At 43.7% G+C, this 10,845-nt stretch overlaps 1 protein-coding gene across 1 annotated transcript in view; it reads right to left on the bottom strand.

Moving 5' to 3' along the window:
• Positions 1 to 10,845, bottom strand: part of CCDC170 (coiled-coil domain containing 170) — a 94,373-nt gene that overhangs the window by 8,426 nt on the left and 75,102 nt on the right. The window contains exons 11-13 of the mRNA XM_015426160.1: positions 9,694 to 9,867; positions 8,796 to 9,038; positions 4,421 to 4,657 (exon numbers count right to left, since the gene is read on the bottom strand). Of these exons, the coding sequence (XP_015281646.1) occupies positions 4,421 to 4,657; positions 8,796 to 9,038; positions 9,694 to 9,867 (654 nt within the window). The remainder of the gene's footprint in view (positions 1 to 4,420; positions 4,658 to 8,795; positions 9,039 to 9,693; positions 9,868 to 10,845) is intronic.

The raw sequence follows: 10,845 nt of genomic DNA, 5'->3' as shown, positions 1-10,845 counted from the left end.
AGAGCGGTCGGGTTAGAACGGATAAAAGGAAGTACTTCTTCACCCAAAGAGTGATTAACACATGGAATTCACTGCCACAGGAAGTGGTGGAGGCTACAAGCATGGACGGCTTCAAAAGGGAATTAGATAAGCATATGGAGCAGAGGTCCATCAGTGGATATTAGCCACAAGGTATAGATAGGGGCTCTGGGGCAAGTGATGCTCTGTCTTCTTGGTGCTTGGGGGGGTCAACAGTGGGAGGGCTTCTAATGTCCTGGCCCCACTGCTGGACCTCCTGATGGCACTGGTATTTCTGGCCACTGTGTGACACAGAGTGTTGGACTGGATGGGCCTTTGGCCTGATCCAACATTGGCGTCTCTTATGTTCTTAAGGTAATGTTGAGCTGACATCCAGTGTTAGTACTGCAAGTCATTTCTAAGTACCACAAGTCAAACTACACAATACTATTTCTAAACAGTTGGTCAGTTTAGGTTTAATTTACTCCTCAACCTGAAAAGAAGGTTTCTGAAAGTGTTTGCTTTGTGGGGGAAAAAACCCTGGTGTTTTGTGTGATTTAAATTGCAGTCACATGTTAAATATTATACACTTCACTGCATGACCTGAATCAATGTCAAAATATGTTCAGATCTTTGTTTGTGGTTCATTGTATTCTAAAGGTCATATTCCAAATGCTTACAATTATTGTGTGCTCTTTAGTTTGGTATTCTTAACATCGATGACATTTGATTTAACAAGTTATATTGTTTTTGTTTCTAAAATAATGACAAGTTTTGGAAAATATGTCCATGCATGCTACTATATTGCTGCCTTTAAACTCAGAAGCACTTATATCCATACAGAAGACCAGAAACTTCTGTTCCATAAGTTCTTTACTGTATAGACTGTTCTATCTCAAAACTTTGCTGTTGGAACATCAGATCCAGGAGCTGCCTTGCCCATGGGCCACTTTGACTATAGAAAGACATCTAATATAATCATCTTGTAAGAAATTGGAAGATGATTTTACTTCCTTGAAGTTACCCCACAAGTGGAACCAAGAGGAAAGAACTGCTCAGACCCTGAAGTCAAAAGGTCCTTAAAACTATAATTGCCATCTTTATCTTTACATAACATGGACAGCTTCAAGAGGGAATTAGATAAGCATATGGAGCAGAAGTCCATCAGTGGCTATTAGCCACAAGGTATAGATAGGAACCTTCCGGGTGGGGCAAGTGATGCACTGTATTCTTGGTGCTTGGGGGGAGGCAACAGTGGGCAGGCTTCCAGTGTCCTGACCCCACTGTTGGACCTCCTGAGGGCACCTGGTATTTTTGGCTACTGTGTGACAGAGTGTTGGGCTAGATGGGCCATAGGCCTGATCCAACATTGGCTTCTCTTATGTTCTTATGTTAACTTTATTGGTAAAGGGTCGACTGAGGTGAAAGAGGGGGCAAGGGTGGATGGAGTTCATAAGAGAAACTTCACACATCTCTCCACCCCTGATCTTGGAACATAATACAATTGCTTCCCTTATCAAGGCTGCATGATCAACTGGTCAACAAAGCATGCAGCCAAGGAACATCTTTGTTTTTTGCTACAAAGACATTTTTCATCAATTGATCTGAAATATGTGGAAAGAGTTTCAGGATTTATCAAGGATGAAAGATTTAAATTACACTTCTTCTCCCCAAGAATTCCCTCACTCATTCTTACCAACCAGAAACTTCTTAAAAAATATGGAGCCTTCCCACATCTTCAAAAGGTATGAATTCCACTTGTTAAGGGCCTGGCTCAGAAGAGAAAAGCAGAGTCTAACAGCATAGTTGGCATCTTTTCAAATAGAACTGTCCATTTTCCATCTCAGTCTTTAATTGAGAATGAATTATTGATCTCCCTTTGCAGAAAAGAGGACGAAACTGGCTAATAATGTAGTATAGAATCAGTGAAATAGTCCTCTCTCCTTGAGAGATCATTTTAAGCATGATTCTTTTCAAGAGAATCTAATTGCCTCTTTTGGGGAGTTTTGTCCTTCCAGGAACAAGATAAAATGTTAACCAGTTTACAATCTCTTACCCATGCTCTGATATAGGAAAATCAATCACTCTGGATTAAAAGCGCTGAGCAGGCCCATATAAAGGACCTGCCACCTTCTGAGAACGAACCTTTGATGAACCACTCCAAAACAGCATGCCTTTTAACACTACCAATACTGAAGGGGAATGGTAGCTTGAGCCCATTTGGGCAATATTAATTAAGGGAGCAGGCCAAGATTCCTCAGTCTTCATCTGAAGCCTGTGGGCTAGATCCTGATGATGTTATTCTGTTTGAGAAGGATTGACTCAGTGTCAGCAAATGGAAACTGAAAATCCTCTCTTGGAACATGATGAATGGAGAATTGAGTAGGATCCCAAGAAACTAGGAAATTTCTAGTCAACTATAATATAGTTCTGCTTCAAGAAACCTGGCAGCTTAGCAAAGTCCACCTTTGAGGCTTCACCACTTATTCTTTTGAGGCTTTAAAAAAATGAAACTAGGCCACCCCTCTACAGGAATTGCCTGTTTGATCTCTACTGGTTTATTGGTCAGTGTCACAGTGTTACTGAGTGATTTGCCTTATGTGATGGCTTTACTCTTGCAATTACAAAATGTTTCTTTTATTTTGATTAATGCCATATCCCTCCAGCTATGCATAAATCAGCACTGGTGCATTATTGGGGTAAATTTAACATCTGTATCCAGAAAGTTGGAGATATGTACCTGTCAGTTCCGCTCATGATGGCTGGTGACTTTAATGCTTGGACTGGTGCAGCTTATGAGAACTTTTCTTTAAAAGTTTTAAAGATCAGTCAATAAATACCTTTTTTCTGGAGCCAAGAATATCTAAAGACGTTAAGATCAACAGTGCTGGGAAGAAATTAGCTGCTTTAATTACTAACAATGGGCTCTCAATTGTTAATGATTGCCCCCAGGTCAACACCAAGGGGGACTTCACTTGTATTAATCAGTGTGGCACTAGTGTCATTGAGCAACGACTATAAAATAATCAATCCACAGAATTGATTTTGTTGTTGCCACAATTACAGAGTCTATCTGAATATGGAATTCCATTGAATCTTCCTAACTTCACTGCTGAAGGTAGGGCATTCAGGCACATGAGCATGAATGGTCTTCTATCCTTTAGTTCAGATAGAGAGTTCGGCATTTTTGTTGAAGGGAGAATGCCTATTAAGAATGATGAACACATTCTGCAGGCTCTAATCAACGTACTTTCATAACCAAATTCCCTCAGATGTCTTCTAATGAGCTGGGTCAATTCCTCTCTACTCATTGTTTTTATCACTTCATGGGTAATGCCTAAACATGATCATTTATGGTCCAGTAATCTGTCCCAATCACTTGTGTGATGGTCCATCTTGACTAGTCCAAGGAGGCTTGATGCTGGGTTTGATTTTAGGATCCTAATTTTCAGATTGATTATTCTGCCCCAGACCATTGCTTCAAAGGAAGTCTCCCCAACTTCGGCTCTCAGAGCTATTCCAGACACACATTGAGAAATTCCCAAAATATTGTATAGGAATCTTAATAGTGGTCTATCGATGTTGGTCTATCGATCATGAGGGGCTACGAGGCGCACTGTGGGAGATTATCAACAAGTCCCTCTCTGAGGGACAGTTCCCGAGTGCGCTCAAGGAGGCGATGGTCCGCCCTCTCTTTAAAAAACCATCTTTGGACCCAGCCAAATTGGGTAATTATCGGCCGGTGTCCAATTTTCCCTATTTTGGCAAACTTATCGAGAGGGCGGTGGTGTTACAGCTACAGAGCTTTCTGGAGGACGCTTCAGTCTTAGATCCCTTCCAGTCCGGTTTCCACCCTGGTCATAGGACTGAGACGGCCTTAGTTGCCCTGACTGATGATCTCCGAAGGCATCTGGATCGAGGGGTGGTGGTGGCAGCACTGTTGTTGTTAGATCTGCCGGCCGCGTTCGATACGGTCGACCATCAACTGCTGTCCCACAGCCTCGCTGACGTGGGGATTCAGGGGCTTGCCCTTCAGTGGTTTGCCTCTTTCCTACAAGGTTGGGGACAAAGGGTGGCAGTTGGGGACCGGCGATCCCATAGGTATCCCCTTGATTGTGGGGTACCTCAGGGAGCGGTGCTGTCCCTGATGCTATTTAACATCTATATGCGCCCCCTTGCCCAGATTGCCCGGAGTTATGGGCTTGGGTGCCATTCTGACTCACTCCCTTGATTTGGAACGGAACAGGTTGTTTTTTCCCCAAGTGGACATAGAAACCCTCAGTCAATATTCTATTTCCCTACCAGGCTGTTTCCAAGACTCAGGAACAGAAAAAAAAAATTTTTGTATAGATTACCTAAAAAGATATCAAGTAATACGAACTCGCTCTTGGCCAGGTGTCACATCAGTCATACCGACACATACCTGTCTCTCCCTCTTCATTACTTCCTCTAGAGTAGTTTTAAGGGTTTTCGATTCACTGGTAACAGATTCCAGGATGTTTTTAGCTCGCTCTTTATCCTCCTTTGCTTCTCGCTCTACAACATGTAACTCTGACTTCACTGCGATTAGCTGCTTCTCAGTCTTTGTCTTAATCTTTTCCAGCTTCTCTTGGGACTTGCTCAGGTCATCTATGGTTTTGTCCTGCTCCAGTGTTCTGATCTGTTAACGGAAACAAAGACAAAAAATCTCCACACAGAAAATAACAAAGAATCTTGTGACACCTGAAGGAGAAAAAGACATACTGTGGACATTAATGGACTAGAGCCAGTTCTGTCAGATACAGGCAGTGTTATCCTCAGTAAGTGCGCGCACACACACACAAACACACATACACAAGCACACACAAGTACAGAGAGGAGGAAAAATATTTTTAAACAACAAGGCCAAAAGGCCATGCAATTCAAGAAATACAGCCTTTGACAACTGTATGCAAACGAGGGGTGCCAGGTCTCCTACTTCAGCTCCCACTCCTTGTTTGCTCTTCCTAATGCTGTTCAACTGGGCAGTGGGAGAAAAATTCCCAGGGGAGTGGAGGCAGGGGGGAATCAGCACTGGCACTGATGCCATGATGTCACTTCTGGTGCAAGCCATAAGTGACACCCTCATGTCAGGCAGTGCTCTGGCGTAGAAAGTGTTTTGGGTAAATGCTAGCAAGTTGCCACCAACACACTGATGTCACTTCCAAGTTGCACCACTGAGATCCCCCTCCCTCAGATGAGCCTTGGGCTGGAAACTCTATGGCCAAGTTCAAAAATACTCAAGAGTTATGGAGAACTTGGAAACTTGCACAACTTTATTTATTTACTTCATTTACACAGTAAGTAATATACATACAACAAATGGATAACAGTTATCATACATGGTGGCACAGACTACAGTCCAGTTTACTTTGCAGAAGTGTCTTCATGACCCATTCAGTTAAGACTATAGCTCTATCACCATTATAAAAATGCGCTACTGAACAATGCAGTTTTGCACAGTTAGTGGGAATGATAGAATCGTGAGGGCCCTCCTGACCTCCTCAGGAAGGCCCTTCCACAAGGTGGGGTCCACAACAGAGAATGCACATGTACAGGCAGCTACAGATCTTACCCATTTGAAGGGTGGCACCTTCAGATAGGTTTGCTCCAAAAATATATTATTTTGTGTGGTCTTAATAAAAGGTATTACACAGATTCTGATTTAATATAAGAACAGTTACCTTTCACACAGTAACTGATAAGTCAGACTTCCCAGCATTGTTATGCTAATTTCATACCTGTAGTTGGAAAGAAACCCCTTGTTCCAGTTTAAGGCCCTATACGAATAGAATCACACTTTGTGATAATTTATGCTAGTAGCTCTTTTTAGTTTTGTTTTGTTTTTAATTGAAGCATAGTAGCTTTTAGGTCAGCAGCAGACTGATGACTGAAATGGTCTCCTACTGACTTCTGAACATTGTCAGTTTTTATATCACATTTATTCATTCATTCTTTTTGCAGAGAGACCGTTTGACCCTTGTAAATGACAACAGGGCATTACTGACAATCACATCCATCACACTGGAGGGCGAGCAGGTAAATGAGCCCTTGATGATGAAGTTTTTATTACTATCTTAGCGTTGCCTGAGTTGATAAGGAGGCAGAGTCGGCATCTGGGTTTGTTGCTTGGCATCTGATTAAGGAGCCACACAAGATGTGTTGCTGTTCCTGATCTGTGAAGACAGCCATCATACTACTAACGAGACGGAAGAACTATTACAAAAATGAAGTCCCATGCATGGCAGTCGTAGCAAACTGGGGAGCTGAAATGGCCCCAGGGCAAGACAAGGCTGAGCAGAGGCCCTGCAGCTTTACCTGCCAGCTCTGCAGGTGCTACTCAGCGGTGTCAGTTATCAGCACTGGCTTCCTCAGTGCCCCTTCCCACAAACTGGCAGCCGTGACAGAGCAGGCTACGGAAGGGTCTAAGCCAAGTGGCCCCTAAAGTGCTGGCAGAATTGCTGAAGATTGGTTCGGCTAGTTCCTGGCTGCCAGTGGCCCCCACAGGGCAGCAGCCCACCAGGAAACGTCTCCACTATTTGTGAGAATAAAAAATAAAAGACAGATGCTAAATTGTCACCTGCAGTCTCCACTGTACTGAACAGGAAGCTGCAGGCTTGATGTCAAAATAGATTAAAGAAAATCATTTCCCGGGACAAAGTAGTGTAACTCTTCGATGACAGTAACTATAAATAATGAAACAGGAAGAAAGGACAAGAAAACCATGGGATGTCTGATATGCTGCAAATCATCATACCAAGGTTCTGCCTGGACTACAGCTCCATTTGGCTTTGGGCAGAATAAGGGACAAGGGGCAATGCCATGCCAGGGCCAGCTGTCCCAGTAGGCGAAGTGAGACGGCCCACCTCAGCCCATGGGTGATGAAGCGCCACTTGGATTATCTGCCTTTTACGGAACATCTTTGATCAGCCTTGCCTATTGTTGACTCTGGCATAGCAGAAACGCAAATGTTGTGGTTGACTGTGTCTCTCATGCAAATTGCATGGTTGGTTAGAAATCCACACAGAATCATAGGATCATAGAATGTTAAGAGTTGGAAGGGACCTTACAGGTTATCTAGTCCAACCCCCTGCACTCTGCAGGAGCATAGCTGAAAGATAGCCCTACATACCTACAACATACCCGAAAGATGGTCGTCCAGCCTCCGCTTGAAAAAGTCCAGCAAAGGAGCACTAGTTTGCATACAGTTGTCAATTACCATATGAGACTGACTATGTCTGATTTGCAAATCTGTGTGTAAGAGTTGAGAAAAGTGGCTTCTGAGGTGTGACAGAGTGGAGAAAAGCAGGAGGAAGAGGTGCTGAACCCTTTTCCTTCCAGATCTTCCCCCAAACAGCTCCCCCTCCCTGATGAGGTTTAAAATGCATGTATGCATTGTTTAAAAAGAGGTGAAAGAGTTAAGCACCTGCCATTTGCTGCTTCTCCTTCTCAACTGCCCATCAGAAGGTTTTTTAAAAATATCAGCAATCAGGCTCTGATATTTATTTATTCAAAACATTGTTTCTTTCATTAAGACATCTATATATCTAATAGCCAAGGGTTCCTCTGCGTGCGGATACTTATTTCCGCAGAACAAGGGCACCTGGAGGCTAAAGAGGTTTTTGTGCACACTTGAAGTACTCTCCAAGGTTGCAGAAAAATGCAAAAAGTTAAAAAAATACACAGGGGGGTTAAAACCCCCCCAAATAAAAAAACTGAGTTGTATGCACTTGCGCAGTCCGAACTCGTGGTTCCTTGCGCCGGACTTGGAGCTTCACTCAGTGGCCAGCCTCCCCACGACCAGCAAGACAGCCTTGGAGTAACAGGGCAAGGGATGCCAACATCGCCAGGTCCTTTCGAGGCAGTTGGCCTCCCCACCACCAGGAAAGCAGCCCAGGAGCCGTGGGTCAGAGGACACCGCCGCCAGATCCCTCCCAGGAAAGCGGCCTCCCCACTGCCAGAAAAACCAGGAAGCTGCAGAAAAGGAGGCCGAAGAGGGGGACGTTGTGTATGAGAGGGGGGAGGGGCAGACTGAGAAGGGGTGGAGGAAATACGACATTGTCTGAGAAGGGCTGGGGTAAGAAAGGGGTGAGACATTCAAGAGGTGAGTGGAGAAAGGGGGTGAGAAAGAATTCCTAGAGAAGGGGGTAGGGAGGAAAGCTAACATAGAAGAGGTGAGAGGGGCAGGTAAGGGAAGATTGATAGATAAGGGGGGGGTGCAGAAAGACAGGTGGGAACTCTGACAGAGAACGGGGGAGAGGGAAGCAAAGGTGGGGGAAATGCCTCCTCCCCGTAACTTTCTTGTGGGTCTCCCCTTGTACAGTATATTCACATATTATGCAGTTTGCCCAAGTTATGTTAAATTGGATTAGCTAACTTTTCTTCAGCAGGGATTTGTGATCTCTGTCTTTAAACATAAATAATTCCATATTGAGACAGGTACATGATGACAGCACACACACTCCCACGGCACAGCATAGCAAACACAGCTTTAGTGGCCCACTGAGCCAATGTAGTCTGCTGGCTAAGAGAATGAGCCAGGAGGCCCCTAGTTCAAATCTCATATCTGCCCAAAAACCCACTAGATAACCACTCAGCCCTGGTATAGGTATTCCAAGCAATCTGTAGATTGCATGTTTCTTAGCATTGCTTTGTTCTCTAATCATTGTAAACTGGGTATTTTTGTATGTGTGTATTGTAATATATTTCACACTGCTGAATTGTCTGCTTATATGGAATCATCTTTCACGCATTGGTTGAAAGAGAGATTTGTTACCCACCTTCAGTTCATTGGCATCAGCCAATTTTGTTTTCAGATCAGTGTTTGTTTCTCTTGCCAAGACAAGTTCTTGCTGCAACCTCTCCAGCTTCTTTTGTAACTTTCTAACTGTAAGGTTGGCCTCATCTCTTTCCACCGCCAGGGCTGTGCGTACTTGCTTCTCTTCTTCCAGCTGAATTATCTTCTGATGCAAAAGTTTCACATGGAGCTCTTTGCTGTCAAGCTTCTCTTTTTGAATTTTCAACTACATTTAAGAGTACAAAGGGTTATACACACAACTTCACCCTCATTAAGAGCCAGTTTGGCGTAGTGGTTAAGTGTGTGGACTCTAATCTGGGAGAACCGAGTTTGATTCCCCACTCCTACACTTGCACCTGCTGGATGACCTTGGGCAAGCCATAGTTCTGATAAGAGCTGTTCTTGAAAAACAGCAGTTTCTGTCAGAGCTCTCTCAGCCCCACCTACCTCACAGGGTGTCTGTTGTGGGGAAGGGAAGGGAAAGGAGTCTGTAAGCTATTCTGAGACTCCTTTGGGTAGTGAAGGGTGGGGTATAAATCCAATCTCTTCTTCTTCTTCTTCTAAATGTGAAAGCTTTAAAGACAGAACTTTAGTCTAGGCCCTGGCCTGGATAGTCCAGGCAAGCCCGATCTTGTCAGATCTTGGAAGCTGCTAAGCAGGGATGATCCTGGCAAGTACTTGGAAGGGAGACCTCCAAGGAATACCGGGGCCGGGACACAGAGGCAGGCAATAGCAAGCTACCTCTCTGAAACGTCCAAGCCCCACTAGGGGTTGCCAGAAGTTAACCATGACTTCCAGGCATACACACAAAATACTCACCAAAAAAAAAAGAACTTTAAATTGAAAGTAATAATTTTCTAATCCTGCTCCACTTTGCTTACCTTCCTTTGCAGATTGCGTGCCATGATTTTATTTTCAGTCAATGTGTCTCCTTCCAATCTGATCAATTGCTCAGTCCGGGCCAGTACTGCATCCAGCCTCATGTCAAACCCAATATCAGCCGCCACCCTGTCCAGATTCATCTTTTCAGAAAGCTGATCCAAAAACTTAAGATACTTCAGAGGGAAAATGTGGGAAGAAGTGGGAAGAGACAACAAAAGGTCATCTAGTACATTAGAGGTCATAACTGCCTTCTTCTGCACTGAAATGAAGCCTCATTTCTTTTTCTTACAGAAATTTACCAGGAGAGAAATACCTGCCCTGTCTTTTAGGACTAACGTATTTTGACACGCACCTTCTAGCACAGACACATGATCTAGATCAGGATCCTGTTTCAAGAACTGATCTTTTAACAATCACATATAGACACTTTTCTTTGAGGCTATACTAAATGATCTATCAAAACCACCTCTAAATTCTGTACTGACATTCTTTCCCCAAACAACTGGCATCATACCACTCCATCAGTGAATTGCCATCATGCATGTTACAAAAGCACAAAAAACAAACTGTGTTTCTTATGCATCTGCTGGCAAGTTTTCAATTAGGTAACTAAAAACTTTTTACATTTTTTAATTAGGCAATTAAATTTTTAATTTTACTTCATCACCCACAGAGTGATTAACAAATAGAGTTCACTGCCACAGGAGATGGTGGCGGCTATAAACATGGACGGCTTCAAGAGGAAATTAGATAAACATATGGAGCAGAGGTCCATCAGTGGCTATTAGCCGCAAGGTATAGATAGGAACTCTCAGTCTGCGGCAAGTGATGCTCTGTATTCTTGGTGCTGGGGGGGGTAACAGTGGGAGGGCTTCTATTTATTTATTTTTCACATTTGTATCCCGCCCTCCCCAATGGGCTCAGGGCAGCTAACAAGGGCAAGGTAATTAGCCGTGCCATAATTAAAACATATAAAACATAATAAGAACATCCAACACTTAAAAACAATGGTGCTCAATCAATTACAGATATCATAAATCCTGGCCCCACTGCTGGACCTCCTGATGGCACCTGGTATTTTTGACCACTGTGTGACAGAGTGTTGGAGTGGATGGGCCAGTGGCCTGATCCAACATTGGCTTCTCTTATGT

Source organism: Gekko japonicus, unplaced genomic scaffold (assembly GCF_001447785.1).
Source record: "Gekko japonicus isolate JY-2015 unplaced genomic scaffold, Gekko_japonicus_V1.1 scaffold223, whole genome shotgun sequence".
NCBI lineage: Eukaryota > Metazoa > Chordata > Lepidosauria > Squamata > Gekkonidae > Gekko > Gekko japonicus.
The sequence above is the reverse complement of the archived record's forward strand: the minus strand, read 5'-3'. Positions and strand labels throughout refer to the sequence as shown.